The sequence below is a fragment of the Haliotis rufescens genome, unplaced genomic scaffold (genome assembly GCF_023055435.1).
Source record: "Haliotis rufescens isolate VD_foot unplaced genomic scaffold, xgHalRufe1.0.p SCAF_13, whole genome shotgun sequence".
Classification (NCBI taxonomy): domain Eukaryota; kingdom Metazoa; phylum Mollusca; class Gastropoda; order Lepetellida; family Haliotidae; genus Haliotis; species Haliotis rufescens.
This window is the reverse complement of record NW_025963813.1, coordinates 27,203,886-27,220,145: the sequence shown is the minus strand read 5'-3', so window position 1 is coordinate 27,220,145 and position 16,260 is coordinate 27,203,886. Positions and strand designations below refer to the sequence as shown.

Below are 16,260 nucleotides of genomic sequence, written 5' to 3'. Positions count from 1 at the left end.
CGATACTTCCTTCTTTCTGGAAATGTGAAACATCATCTTTCATTTCTTCTCCTGTCCTGCCTCTTTTGGGCTACAACTTGAACATATCTTTGTGCAAATATAACCAGCTAGTTGTAGAGATACTGTACACTGTATAAAACAGAGTGTGAAATTCTACCTCCCGTGGTTTCTGTGTTGTGTGGAGACTGAACTTTGAGTCAAATATTTTGAAAGTGTATGATTTCAGTGTGGTACATATTGTGTTTCGTCAAGTGTAGCTTGAGTTTGTGTGGCTACATCTGTATCAAGATTCGCGTGATCATGACAAGCAGCATCATTTATGATGTTGTCACAGCTTATAAGCACTAGTTTGGAGTTTATGAAATGCATCTAAACTGTGTATTAATTGATTCACATGGGCAATTTGTATAAAATGAAGCCTCAGTTTCACCCAAGTTGTATATACAAGCATCTATATCAGTGATAGAAACTAACATGTTTAGCCCACTAGTCCTTTTATGATAACATATTGTAAAACCCTTAAAAAAACCTTCACTATTGGGTAGTTTGACAAAGACTACAGGACTAGTGCCAATTTCTAACGCTGTATATTTATGACCCAGATTAATAAAATTACCGGTATTCAAATTGTTTTCTATCTGCAGACAGAAAAAATACAATTTTTAAAATATTTTGTTGTATTTTCTTCAACCACCGGTTACCCTGTTAAGAATGATAAATTGACTTGAGACATAATAATTTGATACCTACAGTGGAGTGTCGCATATGGATCTCAGATGTTACAGAAGTGTCTCGTATAGATCACAGATCCATGGTCTAGTGGTAGAGCGTCCGCAAGGAGAGCGGAAGGTCCGGAGTGTGATCTCTGGCCGCGTCATTCCAAAAGACGTTAAAAGATGGTACTTGTTTTTACCCGGACTGGTACTTGTTTTTACCCTGTCTGGCGCTCGGCATTGAGGGGCTAAAACTAGGACTGGTCAGCTCGGAGTCAGTATATTGTCTGAGTGGGGTATTCATGTTAAACTGCGGCATGGTATCTCAGTGGGCTAGCACTATAAATTGGCATCAGTCCAGAATAGTACAAGCATCCACACACATGGACGCGATGTTATACCCGATTTCACCTCAACTCACCTCACCTCACAGATGTACAGCAGTGTCTCGTAAATAAAGATGTAATAGAGAAGGCTCTTTCATATTCATTCTAAGATTTAACATTCGTATAAATCTGCACCAGTGTGAACAAAGGTCAAAATATGTCCCCAGCGCTCAATTGTTTGTTGTAAATGGCCGCTAAATTATGTCAGGTGGTCAGATTTGTTGACATGGTTGATAACGTGTTGTTGTACTCCAACATCTTTGGACGTTACTCATATCAACCACTAGTTGTCTGGCCCAGACCTGATTAATTACAGGTGTCTATGACATAGCTGGAATATTGCTGACTGGTCTTTAAGCAACAAACAAACAAATCGTATTGATCTGCAATGTTTTCTCAAGTTTCTTCTATATTGATGTATGGAATGTTTTCTATGTAATTAGCAGTTGCATCTTTCTCTCTCTCTCTCAGGTCACCCGCATAGCACCCCTTCCCCCATCTCCAACCCCGCTACCACCTTCAAACCAATTGCACCCAGCATCAAACTCAGCCCTCCGCTCACCCAGTCTTCCTCATCTGCCACCCAGCACCATGCAGGTGAGTTGCTTCCCTTGGCTCAGCGTTTCACTCTATTGCTTTTGTTTTATATTAATCACTGTAGCATTATGTTGGCTGTGCTTTGAAAGATAGATATATATCTTGTCATGTAGAAGTCAGGGCTAGTTTTAGAATGTCATCTCATAGGCTGTAAAGAAATATTACTGATAGGGGTAGAATGATTGCATGTAATAACTTTTCTATATTCACGTCAATGAAATTTCTCTGTAGAGTTGACATTTCATGTGGTTTTTTTCAGCTTCCGTAATATGTATGAGTGGCAAACCCCAAGGGCCTCAGGACCCCCCTCCGTTAGGTTTGAACACTGAATATCTGTCTCATATAATGCATCGCAGCATGCTGTGTGTTAGATGATGATGTGATTGTACATTGCTGACACAAAAAAGACAAACAGACAGACTAAAGACCAACAGTTGTACATACATGTATATACATGATAGAATCACACAATGCACATGCATCGCAGCATGCTGTGTGTTAGATGATGATGTGATTGTACATCGCTGACACAAACAAGACAATCAGGCAGACTAAAGACCAACAGTTGTACATATATACATGATAAGAATCACACAATGCACATGCATCGCAGCATGCTGTGTGTTAGATGATGATGTGATTGTACATCGCTGACACAAAAAAGACAAACAGACAGACTAAAGACCAACAGTTGTACATATATACATGATAAGAATCTTGTGGCCGTCTCACACAATGCACATGCATCGCAGCATGCTGTGTGTGTGTAGGGCCCTCAGCACCAAGTGGTGTGCGAGTAGTTCAAGTACCTCCCCCCACCTCCGACAGTTCACTGGGTTAGTGCCGCCAATTAAACTCAAGTCCAGTCGTTCACATTACGTGAAAAATTTGGAGGATGTTAAATGATTATTGTTCCTTTCAACCTATATTTCCCACATTCCTGTTTGACATTTATATTACACAATATGTGCTTGCTATATTTGGAATGTGGAACTCAATTTTCATCATGTAAGTTTGAATGGAAGCTTGAGTTATTCTTGGTGTGAAAGGTTCGAAATTTCAAATTATAATTGAAAGCAGAGGTCGTAGATTCAGTATCGGATGATCAGCTGTTGCCGTTTATCATCTAACTTTATTGATTATATAATCATAGTTGTCACAAAATTGTATAAAAGTTACAAAATTGACGTTATACTGTATATACATAAACATTAATCAATATCACTTTATGATTAAATTAAAAAATACATATCAAGCCCTTAGGCCCAGACTTTATAACTATTTTGTCCAATATTTATTATCTGTGTTAGAAATTAGGGGAACAAAGTATTTGAGGTTTTCTGCTGTAGTATTCTAAACCAGGTTATTTTTTCATGTTTGGAGAAGAGAAGGACTATATTACTATATTTTTAAATATTGAACATTGATAATGATTTCTTTAGTAATAATTACTGTACATTATATTATGCACTTCATCCATAACCATCTTTCCTGGATTATGTCAGCTTGTTTTAATTATTGTTTTCTAAGTGGTGTATGTATAGGCAATGACCGCCTTCTGTGAAAGTGGACAAACAGAGACAGGGGATATTCATGGACAGGATAAGATGTACGAGTGTGTACCAAAGTAGGCTAATTGCCAGCTGTATATAATGACTCTCCCACAATATTTCTCTCAAAGTCACTCTCAACGATGACATGCTTCTCACATTTCTCAACTCAGCGTTCTGCGGAACATTTTCAAATGCTTTATATCGCATTGTGTTCTATGCAAATGTCCTTAGTTACGCAAAGGAACGTGAGAATTGTTACATTGAAATTAAGTTTTCGTCAGTAAATGTGAGCTTTATGCAAGTCAGTTTTACGAGACTGCTATTGCCCAACTCTGAAAGGGGGCCGGCCTGACTGTTGGTTGTCTGGGAGATTATATATCAAGTATATGGGAATATATCATGTTTCAGCATGTATCAGGTCAAAGCCTACACTGTAGTCGGGGTAACCAATGCATGACATGTATAGTCATGAGTTAACCAGTTTCTAAGGAAATGATCAGCATTATAATGTAGTCTTGCTCATTACTCTCATGTCATGCTTATGGGTATGTGTGTAATATATCTCTTTCTTTATTGAACTTTTGCATGCTGTAAGAAATTACAGATGATATGGGCAATCTATAATATTCCAACCCAATATCAAATGTTCAGTTTTTGAATTTAAGTTAGTAAATTCTCACACTTGACTCGTACCAAGATGATTAATGTTTATCTTAGTTTAATGATGAAAATGGGGATGTCAAATTATTAATTATTAAGTCATAGCAGGACAAATGGTTTAATGAAAAAGGCCTAAGGATTATTGATCCCGAATTACATTAAGTAACATAAAACATTATCAAACTAGGTTATGGATGGACAGACTCGTGTTTCCTTTAGCTTGATGCAGTGTTTGAAAGTAGGCCTGAAAGTCCAGTGGTCCTTTGTCATAGCCCTAATAATAACAGGTAAAGATTTAGGGGTCCCTTTATCGTTTAGACAAATGCTGTAGCAGCTACCTCAAGGACAGGGGACCCCCTTAATTTCTCTTCTATTAAAAGATTCCTAGGATCATGTGTTCAAATCTTAGACTTAAACCAAGCAGATCTTTGGCCTGTTATCTCGTACCTGTGCATACTTCTAGCTGTTTCACTTTGGGCTTTCGCAGTATTATTAAGAATACACATTATGATGTGACCGAAACGTGTGTTGAACCCAACTCAATCACATGCTAGTGAGACCGCCTCTGTGGTCTAGTGGATAGAGCGTCTGCCTGGAGAGCAGACAGTCTGTCATGTGATTCCCTTCAGTGTCATACCAAGAGACGTTAAAGGTGGAACTTGTTGTCACCCTGCCTGGTGTTTGAAATTGAGGGGATAAAACAAGGACTGGTCAGCGTAGAGTCAATATACTGTGTCTGAGTGTGGTAGCAATGTTAAAACTGTGCCATGGTATCTCAGTTTTCTAACACTATAAAACTAGCTTGAATTGGGACTAGTACATGCACATGCACATGCACATGCACATGCACACATTGCTATATAAGAGCAATAATCTTGGCGCAACATTAAACACCATATCATCACCATCCCATGTTAATGAGTGACATGTCTATTTCAGGTTTGAAGTCGAGTCCATCCTCTAGTAAGTCAAACGTTGGTGGAGAGTTCTCCAAGTTCCGCCTGAATCCAGCTGGGCACAAACTGTCTCACACCAGCTCCTCAGGGAAAACTTTCAGCCCGGATTACACCAAGTATCTCAAGCGGTACGGCACCATTTTGTCTTCATCTTGTTTGTCCTTGTTTAATGCCATAATATTCCAGCTAAATTACATCTTGTTGTTTAGTGCCCCACTCAGTAATATGCCACATAGTTGATGATGGCCTGTAATTAATTACCAAACAAACCTGTGATTATTATTATGAACGACAACCCACTCTTGACATGCTATCACGCTGACCACCTTATCCAATTTAGTTGCCTTTTACAACAAGCAGTAGAGTACTGGGGACCAATTCTAGCCTGGAATTTTTAATGTTATCTGTATCACAATAAGTGATACATAATTACGTTTTAGGCCACAATAAATCAATTAGTAGATTTTAGGCCAAATATTAAAAAATGTTGGTTTGGAGGTGTTTTATCAATTGGTTTACTGGTTTTAAAGAAACTGTTTAATGCATCTGTTTACATGATGGAAGGATGTGAGTGAGTTTGATTTTCTGCCGCTTTTGGCAATATTCCAGCAATATTACGGTGGGGGACACCAGAAATGGCTAGTGATGTTTAATTGCAAATTTTACATTTTCATTTGACAGAGATTGTTATAGCGTTGTTCATTCACCTGAAGCGATACGATGTACTTCTTTCTTTACCAACAGACAAAGAGTTTGATGAAAGTGTAACCTTTACATAAAGCGACCCCTTTCTACAGAATTTTCTGGTCCTTATCTTCGGTCATATATGGTAGCCTTTTATAGGGTTAAATCTGTCTGTCTAGAATAGAAGAAAAGCATACTGAGGGATAATTGAGAGACATGTTTGGCTTGGAAAGGTTCAGGGAAGGTCACATGGTCTCTCTGCTTGTTTCAGATTTCACAATGGCGAGGACTGTGGCGGCACCCACTGCAAGGACCTCGGCTACAGGGAGCACTACCACTGTATGGACTGCAGCTTCAAGGTGTTCGTCAAGAAGGAAGAGATGGTCCGGCACTTCAAGTGGCACAAGAAACGTGATGATTCCCTCCAACATGGCTTCCTCCGGTTCAGCCCCATGGATGACTGCAGCCATAAGTTTGGGACCTGTACGCACAATGGACGCCAGACCCACTACCACTGTCTACAGGTAAGAAAGTCTTTCATTGACAGGAATCAAAGAAATTAAAACGACACCCGATTCTTTCATATTACTATACTTATTGTTATTGCATGACAGATGAACTGTATTATTATGAAAGAATCAGGTGTTCTTTAACTTTGTTTTAGAAGTATATATGCAGTGACAATCCTTTTATGGGTTACTTATTTAAATTATGAAAATTTGAAAATTAATTTTGAGAATTTCACTGTTCACATAAGTAGTTTGAAAATATGTGATGTAACAATTCATAGTAAAGAATGAAAGTAACTGACCGTAAGTGAGAAAGTCAAAACTTCTTTATGTCCTTAATGCATGCAGAGCTAGGTTTGGTGTTCAGCTGTATAAGGTGTTGTTTGTTTCCTACAGCCTGGCTGTGACAAAGTCTACATCAGCACATCAGATGTGCAGATGCATGCTAACTACCATCGCAAGGACTCCGCTATCATCATGGAAGGTTTCCAACGATTCCGCGCCACGGAGGATTGTGGGACTCCGTCATGTCAATTCTATGGTCAACGCACAACACATTTCCATTGTCGACGAACAAGCTGCAAATTTACTTTCAAGAACAAAGCTGACATGGGTATGACAGAGTTATCTCCCTTTATTCTCCCGTATGATTTGATAATCCTGGCAATGAAATGATACAGTTTCATACCTTGAAAGAGTCAAATGAGGTTCCTGATTGTTTGAGTGTCTTTAGAATTTAGGTTATCAATGACAGTAGATTCATATGAAAATGATCCCTGGATAGTTGAGGACTTTAATGTCTTTTGTATATTGCCATTCTATTTCAATAAATACCCTGCACACATTGGACACCATTGCTTCGTATTGGAAGATATGTCATCTTCTCTATTGCTCCTGTCTCTAACTTTGCACAGACTTCCTCTCGCTCTTGAGATTGATTTGACTGGATGGCAATTTTCCATTGTGCTATTTAAGTTGGACTCAAAACAAGATATGGTGGCGAATGGGTCCAGAGTATTTTTTCAAAATAGAATGGAAATTTAATGCTGTAGATAATGGAATCTGGAAGTCAGCTAGTGTATGTGACTGCCTGTGTTACAGAGAAGCACAAGAGCTACCATCAGAAGGACGAGATCCTGGGGCGGGATGGGTTCAAGAAATTCATGAAGTACGAGCACTGTTCCTACAAGGCTTGCAGGTTTTCCAAAATCAGCAACCATATTCATTGCATCAGACCAGGTGAGTCTTTGAAGGCTGTTCTACTTACTCGTTTAGCTAAAAGGAGCTGTACTGAAGGTTTTATCTATAGTTAAGATCACAGGAATACAAATTGCAAAGTGGATGAAGATTTGCTTTCGGAATGTTCAGAGATTGTGACACATGTATCAGTGGCATGCGCTTACATTCACCTCTTTACTTGCAGGTTGCAACTATGTGCTGCACTCAACAGCTCAGCTGTATTCCCACAAACGTAAACACGAACGTCGGGACTTTGAGAACGCTTACCGCAACTTCCGGCAGGTCCAGAAGTCAACAACCCCCCAGCCTCGCCCTGCTCAACAGGTGATTAGCTCCTTACAAGGGGTCTCTGCTCTGTCCGGTGCTGGGCAGATTCTGTCGCAGGTGCCCATGACAATGGGGACAGGCCTGGCCCATCAGGTCGTGCCCTCCATGTCTCTGCCTGTTAAAATCAAGACAGAAATGGAATGGCCCAAAGGGAAAAAGTCTGACAGCGGGAACAGTAATAGCATGTCTCCTCCAATCATGGAGAGGAAGGTCAAGGTCAAGCTTGAGCCGAAAGAGGTCAAGGACACCATGAGACTGGACCAGAGTTCAGGGCTGTTGAATCATGCGGCCATTGTCTCTGAGGAAAAGCTGAATGATTCACTGACCCTGCCAATCCCGTCTGCCATTAGTCCCCAGAAGGATAGCTCCAATCCCCCGTCGTCCGGTGAGAACACACCATCACACGGCATTGAACTGTTACGTCCATCTCCGGAGAAGAGAGAGAAGGATGAGTCCTGGAAGGCCTATCTTATCAGGTAACTTTAGTTTGTGCCCAAACTGTCTGGCCCAACCTTCCCTACTGCATTATTATGCCCCAAAACTAAAAGGGCAGGTGTTATAGTTATACCAAGGAATTGCTTCCTTCCGGGGACATTTGTTTTTGTCTAACCTATGACTTGGAAAGCTACTGCATAGATCCTTTTCAAACTATTTCTTTACCAATAGGAGAGGTGCAGTTAGAGGTTTGATTTCAATTTTTGGATTTTCTGGAAAAAAAAACCCGCTATTTTTCATTTTTTGTCTTGAATGTTTTTACCTAAACATATGTGTGACCTATAACTGGAAAGCTACTCATGGATTTTTTTCAAATTCAAGGAACACTTTCTGTGCAGTGATTTGATAAGTGGATTTTCTGAACAAAAGTGTTCTTCAGCTGATGTTGGAGTCAAGGTCGGGGTATTAGTGAGCCCTGTTCACTTTTAGCCAAGTTTTCAGTTTCTTCTGATATCTTGTTATATGAAAACCGTCTTTCAAATAACCCGTGAATAAAGTATTTTGAATGTTTGATGAAATTAAGCTACATTAATCTGTTCATAAAGTCATTAAGCTGAAAAATAAATACAGCTAGTACTGAGACAAAGAAGGTTGATCAGCACTATTTCAGTGGGCTTTATGTTTAGTATGGGACTGGCATATGCTTAGTTTTCAATGTGGATGGAGATTTTACACTTTGGCTTTAGACTGGTGGGGTGGGCCCATGGTTTAATCATTCACTTGTTTGAATTCCCACATGGGAAGCCCAATTCTGGTATTACCTGCCATGATATTGCTGGAATGTTGTTTTGTAAAACCATCTGTAATACTCATGGAGACTGGTAGTCAAAGTGTATCAGTCATTACTGACTAGTTGGGGGGCACAGGTGGCCCAGTCTTCTAAGGCGCCGTGATTCGCTGTGCAGAGTTGCGTCCCTTGGGCATGCCAGAAACCTATGATTGTGGGTTCGATTTTGTTTCTTGGTTTGTCAGCACCATACCCGTGCGTGTGGGTTTCACCGAAGTGGTAAATGTATGAGACCTGCATGACTTCGGGCTTTCCTCCCACATTAAGCTGACACGCCGTGATATAACTGGAATACTGTTAAAAGCGGCCTTAAAACCCAACTCACTCACTCACTACTAACTAGTTATTAACATCCATGTGTTGTGCATTCAGGTACACGGCCAATGACCCCTGCAACTCACGCTGCCAGTATCTGTACAAGGACCACTACCACTGCAGGGTGGATGGATGTCAGGTCCTCTTCCGATCCAAGGACGGGGTGCGAGAGCATGCCAAGTGAGTTACATGTTTCCGCCTCTTATGTAGTACCTCAGTGCTTTCAACATACTCCGGTAGCTGCATTCCTATTGGATGTGGGGTGGTCGGGTAGCCTATAGTTAAAGCATTCACTCATCTCGCCGAAGACCTTGGTTCGATTCCCGACATGGGTACAATGTGTGAAGCCAATTTGTGGTGTCCCCCGCCCTGATATTGCTGGAATATTGCTCAAAGCGGCAAAAAACTAAACTCACTCACTCACTCCTATTGGATGCCAGGTTTCACCAAAATGGTAACGTCTGATATCTGCATCACTTTGTTTTACTCCTATCTTAAGCTGACACGCTGTGATCAGGGTTAGAACTAAAATGTAATGTTAAATCAGTGAGGAAACTGGGAAATTTGTACCAACCTGCAGGTCTTTGTACTAGCCCCCGGCTTGTGGGCAGTGTTAATTTGATGATGGTACTGAAATGCTGTTCAAAGTGGTGTTTTTCTCAATTTAATACTGATTCATAAGAGAACAATAGATGAAAAGATGGTGAGGTGGTCTGTTGCTTAAGGTTCTTCCTTAAAGACCAGGGTTTGATACATGTGTATGTCCCATTCTTGGTGTACCATGTGATATTGCCAGAATATTGCTTAAAGTAAAAGGTGACTATGCTTGTCGTAAGAAGCGACTAACGGGATCAGGTGGTCAGGCTCGCTTGACTTGGTTGCGTGGATTGATGATTAGGATATCAATCACTGAATTGTCTGTTACAGACCGCCGCCATATAGCTGGAATTTTGCGGCAAACAAACAAACAAAGCTTAAAGGGGCAAAAATCAATACTCACTCTCATGTCCTTATACCCACATATGTGTGCTGATGTTGCTTGCCTTATCGTTTTTTTCCATGGATGTGCTGAAAAGTTTTTTCTGTGTTTTAGGTTCCATGAAATCCAGGACCGTATCACACCTCTTGTGTATCTGATGTATGAGGAGCTACAGGCATGTCCCCAGAGCTGCCAGCTCAACCTCAAACAGAAGCACTACCACTGCAACTGGGTACGTACATACAATATATCAGTGTTGAATAGAAGAGAAAGTTATGAAGCTTTGTTATTGGATTCATGAACAATATTTCCTATAAACATTCTCTAAACATAAAATGATAATACATATTGTTTTCGTCAAGATTCAATATTTGAGGTAGAAGAAATGAAACAACAATGAAATGAAAGACTAAAAAAATATGAAAAATAAAAATAATCATTCTGTTTTCAGACTGGGTGTTCCCATGCTATTCCCCACACCGGCCCAGCATTTGCCCGACTTGAACATTACCGCATCCATGAGTATGCCAAGGCTTCAGGTGGAAAAGGCAAGTTTGGTAATTCCAAGGATGACGAATTCTCAAAGCGAAGACGAGGTCGCCCTCCCAAGTATCCCAGGACTGAAATCCCAACTGTTCCGAAAGTGGAACTGCCAGAATCGGTGATCCAGGAATCTGTGAGACTGTACTCAGAGGGGAAGTTTGACCCAACGGCTGAGGTCATTAATGGATTCAAGCACTTCACATCGGATGAGCCCTGTCCGGACACACAGTGCATGTATTACATGAAGGATCACTTCCACTGTGCCCGACCTCGGTGTCATCATGCCACCGACAGGATGGATGTTCTCAACCTTCATGCAAAAGACTTTCACAACTTCGTCAACATCTTAGAAGGCTTCGAGTTCTTTGACCGAAATATTGACTGCCGACGTCCTCACTGTCACAACAACCGTGCTAATCGCCACTTCCATTGCCTGAAGCCCAAATGTGACTACTCATTCGTCCGGCACAGCACTATGGTACAGCATGACAGAAAACACAAGATGCCACCAGTTCCCAAAATTGCCCCAGTCCCAGCCTCAGCTAAGAAGGAGGTCTCCAATTTCATCCCCATCGTCCCAGCAGTCCCAGGATTACAGCTTGATCCGAAGAACAAGAACATTGTTAAGGCAGCTGGCACCTTCTACCCAATGTCTCCCCTGACTGACATACGCGGTACAGCTCCTGGCACAGTCTTCAGCCAACATCTGTCCTTGAGCATGGCTAGCAATCTCACAATGGCCAATACCCTCAGCACCCAGGCTATGGTGGCTCAGCCCCTACCGTCAACCATCTCTGCACTTCCTACCAACATGTCGACTTTGTTCATGGCTGGGGGACAGTTGCAGCTTCCCATGGCCAGCGCCATGCCCCTCACAGTGCTGCTACAACAAAAAGGGCTCACCCCTCCCCAGCCAAACTGGGGTCAGATGAGAAGCAAGATGCATTATGCTCTCAACTCAAACTGTGGACGGCCGTTCTGCAAGCTGAAGAAAAAGGATCATTATCACTGTCTGGAGTGTAACCAAGCTTTCTCCGACCCAGCCAGGTTGCGCTGTCACATGGGAAAACATGGTCTTAGATTCCGAAGATCTGAGTCTGGAGGGAGAGCAGGCAAACATGTACACCTTATGCCCAAACCTGCTCCAATGGCAGGTCTGGACCTCTCCAACACTGCACAGCTTGTTGAGGAGGAGGTGGATGAGGAGGAGGAAGAAGAGGAGGAGATTGCTGAGGAAGATGAGCAGCAAGAAGGCAGCTTTGAGCTCTCGGCATCATCATCTCTCAACCTCAACCCAGAGGCTTTTGCTAACATGCTGCAAAGTAGACAGACTCTCGGATCCGACAACAGCAGCGAGGAGATTGAGGACGAGGAGGAGGAGGACATAAATGGGAACAGTATGGATGGGACGCTTGTAGAAGAGGCCACGAATGGAAGCGACTCCTACAACTACAGTTATGACAGCTATGATGATGGTCCTCTGGTGGTTGATGAAGGGCAAGGGTCAGACGCTGGTAATGAGGATGCAGAGGAGCCAGAGGTTGGGCTCAATCTGTCCATTTCGCGCCGATCAGGACGAAAACGAATAGCTACAAGGCATGAAGATTTCATCGACAGTGATATGTTGATGGCCAAGCAGAGAAGATTGTCAAGCCCGCAGAGCTCAAAAGATCAAGTTGTCATCCCAGAGGGGTTTACCAAACATCGGTCTGGTGATGATTGCGGATATACCACCTGCACCTACCGCCAGAGCTCCACCCATTATCACTGTATGAGGGAGGACTGTGGGTACGGTTTCAGTGATAGAACACGCTTCATCCAGCATGTGCTACGACACGAAAGACTTGATAACATAATGGGTGGAGAGTTCTACCACTATCGCTCGTCTGTGGCGTGCGGAAGCTCAGATTGCGAACTGTCTATAAAGTCATCACACTTTCACTGTCTTAAGTGCCCATTCGCTTGTGCCGATTCCAGCAAAGTTCAAGCTCACCGTAAATATCATAGCAAGATGGACAGTATTGCATCCAATGGCTTTCAGAAGTTCACTGGCAATGAAGACTGCAGGAATACCATGTGCTCCTACTACAAGAAGCAGACTCACTACCACTGCACATTCCCGTCGTGTCACTATGCCGTCCTTGGCCCGGCACAGATGGCAGCCCATAAGGCGAAACACCCTCAGGAAGAGCTCAACTGAAGAGATTGTGATGAACAATGTTACACTTTACACAGCATTGTTACAACATGGGGACCATTGATACAATGTTACACCGTCACTGCGCCACTGCTGACACTAGAATATGCAACGCTGTTGCAGAAGAGTTGAAGTATATTTTTTGCAACACCATCACTGCTGATAATACCCATGGACTGTTCCCATTCCTTTGTTAAGTTTATTGTTGATTTGTTTTGACTTAAATCACGACTGCTGCATCGGTTTACAAACAGTGACGTCCTACTCTGCTGATGATCAACCTTTTCGTGGACCTGTTTCCATGGCAACCTTTACATGGGATCTGCTTCCGTGGCAACCGTCAAGGAATCTAATTTCCTGGGCAGCAGAAACAGTTGGTCATGTTTCTTGTTTTGTTAAGTTTCTTTCATGAAGTCACGTAGACAAAGATTTCCAGTGTGACTATAATAATCCTTATGTGTACAATATTTTGCTATTTTATACTGACGTGTATTATGTGAGTTATGTATGTTATATGACCAGTATTTCCGGTCTAGCCGGCCACGCCCACAGGGAAGCAAACAATCTTGCCTCCACACATACCTAGGTTATGTCAAGCAGACATATTTTCTATACTGCTGCAGCAAATGGCTTATACTGTCTCCTGTCCATTATATCTTAATATTGATGTAACAAGTCATATTACATGTGATACATCTTCCCTACTGCTGGTGTCATGCAAATTCTGCTGTATTGATGGCTGTAGCAGGATTTTCTATTGGCAGGTGGCCTGTCAATCACTTGTTGAAAAGAATGCTGGTATATTATTGGTTGAGTAACAATCAGTCATGTTGATTTCACTGCTACTAATACTGTGACAATGGCCAGTGATAACCAAGGTCTTCAATTTTAGGAGGCCATTTGACTCATAATTTCAGAGCATAGTTTCTGTGATATATTTTCTTCAAATCAGTTTATATTCTCTGATATCAGTGGATAGTTCAAGATGTACTCCGGATTTATGCAACTGTTTATATTATGCTTCATAAACTGCTGAATTTATGCTGGTGTTTGCATATTTGATTACTTTGAGCAATAAATTGGACAATTTTTCAAATATTATTGAGTACTAGTGCTTTTTGCCTTTTTTTTGTACAAAAGGGGAGAAACTCCTTGTTACCTCTTTGAATAAATAGTTTTTTATTCCACAAAAAATGTGCATCAATATGTGTGGAGGCCAGATCATGCAATATCTGTAATATAATGGCTTGGTCACATGATCACAAGATGTCCCAGAGTCATCCAAACATTGTTTACTTAATGTACAAATTCCTTTGTTGCCTCAGTACCTATCAAGTCATGTAGTCGTTGTACCCTTGTAATCCTGATCTAGAGGTTTGTATCGAGATATTTCTGTATAGTCAGTGAGTTATATTTCAGAACAGTTACGTGGTAGTCATTTACTAATCTGCAGGAGTAATTATTTAGATGTACCTATGTGGCTGTATAAATGTACAGAGATAACAGCAGAATGCAGAGACTGTTTATATTGTATTTATTCAATACAGAGGACTATTGAAACTGTGATCATTAATACATTATTTTAGTGAACATGGCAATATGCTATCTGAGATCACCGCTGAGAGTCACTGCAAGTCTGAGGCGTGTGCAGCACTCAGACGGACCCTCCCTGTCTATGCAACCATTTTAGCTGAATAGTCCACCATAAAGGTCTTAATCACAATCCGTCTTGGGGCTCCCTCGTCCAGTGGCTTGATATACACAGGGTGTGTATGCCTATCAGTAGCATGAAGCCAGGGCCCTGATCACGAAGTGTTCGTAGCGCTATGATGATCGTAACTCCCATACTTTAACATAGACTTACGACAGTCGTAGCGCTACGATCGTTTTGTGGCCCCGATCCACAGAGTGTTTGTAGCACTACGATATTAGTAAGCCTTCGTTAAACTATATGGTTATGATGGGTCGTAACGCTGCAAAAACTTTGTGGATCAGGACCCAGGTCCAGTTAAATATGTACCAGGATAGTAAACTTAGCTAGGAGCCATGTTTATGGGATAAATGTTTTGACAATTTATGACAAGAAACTAGTTCTCAGTGAAACCGATTTTACTGTGACTACTTTAACTGGATATTTTGTCTGATTTGTAGTGGCACTGGTGTGATGTCACCACTCTAATTGTCTCGAACTACGGATAACTTGATGTAATTTTTATGATCCAAAGAATTTCTAGTTAACAAGGAATAGTTGTACACTTGGCATGATAGGATTGTGTCCATAGTGATACTATAATATGAACTTTACCTAGAATATTCTCATTTTGTACTGAAAAGATCATTTGTGCATGTCATATTACAGAAAGCATTGTGTAAGCCTGAAATATACCTTGTTGGTTAAGCACGATATGTATTATTTTGTGGCCCATTATCACGTTGTGTATTGTTATAATACAAGGAAATTTGCTGAGTTTGCAGATATTTCATTGTGTGTTAAGATTTTGCTCAGATTTCATTTCGTGAAAATCAAAGTGTTTGTACAGTTTCATCCCAAACACCAGTTTTTGATACTGCATGAAATGAGAGCATAGGATGTGTGAGTAACCGATGTGATGCCTGAAGCTGAGTTAGGTGGAAGATTGTGTGTGTACTCGTGGAGTGTTGGGCCCCGAAATGTGTGTCTTATTCAATGTACTTATGGCCTCTTGACTTTCATCCCCTCACGAATGATGTACACACAGTGTTATTGTATATAATATAACAGAATTTAAAATAAAAGTCTATATATTCAACTAAACAAATCCTGCAACATCCTATTTTCTAGATATGTCACTGTCAGCTAGACTAGACCTGTTTTTTGTTCCATAAATCCAGTTCATTCCATTGTCAAATACCATTCCTACCCAATTCTCAGCAGCATTGATTAGAGTCATGTATCTTGTGAGGAAATTGCTTGTTGTGAATGTTAGTGCTTTTATAAGATCATGAATCTTTATCATTCTCCAGAATGTTTTCTTTGTTCTAAATGACACTGCTATGCCTTTTTTTAAAGATTTCATTTGTTTTAGATCCAGTATAGATTTGGATTTTGCGTCCTTGAATTTTGGTTAATCAATAGTAATTATGAATAGTACAGATATGATTTTGTTTGACACTGTTCATTACATAAATTCTAAGCTGTGTAAAGAAAAATTATGAGTACCGTATTTGACGTAATAAGCACCCAGGGCGTTCTCAAAATTAGAAATAGGTGGCTCTTATTAGAATATAATTTTGGTGAGAAAAAAAAAAGTTGAAAGATCGTAAATTTTCGTGGTTTATGC

The 16,260-nt window shown here is 41.0% G+C and overlaps 1 protein-coding gene across 5 annotated transcripts in view; it reads left to right on the top strand.

Annotated features, from left to right (window-relative positions):
• The window catches only part of LOC124152499 (zinc finger protein castor homolog 1-like), a 50,999-nt gene extending 34,739 nt beyond the window's left edge, over window positions 1–16,260 (top strand). For 4 of the 5 annotated variants that reach the window (XM_046525452.2, XM_046525454.2, XM_046525455.2 and 1 more), the window contains 9 exons: window positions 1,571–1,696; window positions 4,849–4,993; window positions 5,821–6,073; window positions 6,455–6,671; window positions 7,160–7,297; window positions 7,482–8,100; window positions 9,279–9,401; window positions 10,315–10,432; window positions 10,652–16,260. In XM_046525452.2, the coding sequence (XP_046381408.2) occupies window positions 1,571–1,696; window positions 4,849–4,993; window positions 5,821–6,073; window positions 6,455–6,671; window positions 7,160–7,297; window positions 7,482–8,100; window positions 9,279–9,401; window positions 10,315–10,432; window positions 10,652–12,943 (4,031 nt within the window). In that variant the 3' untranslated portion in view covers window positions 12,944–16,260. The remainder of the gene's footprint in view (window positions 1–1,570; window positions 1,697–4,848; window positions 4,994–5,820; window positions 6,074–6,454; window positions 6,672–7,159; window positions 7,298–7,481; window positions 8,101–9,278; window positions 9,402–10,314; window positions 10,433–10,651) is intronic. The other variant, XM_048394370.1, reaches the window with a different exon arrangement.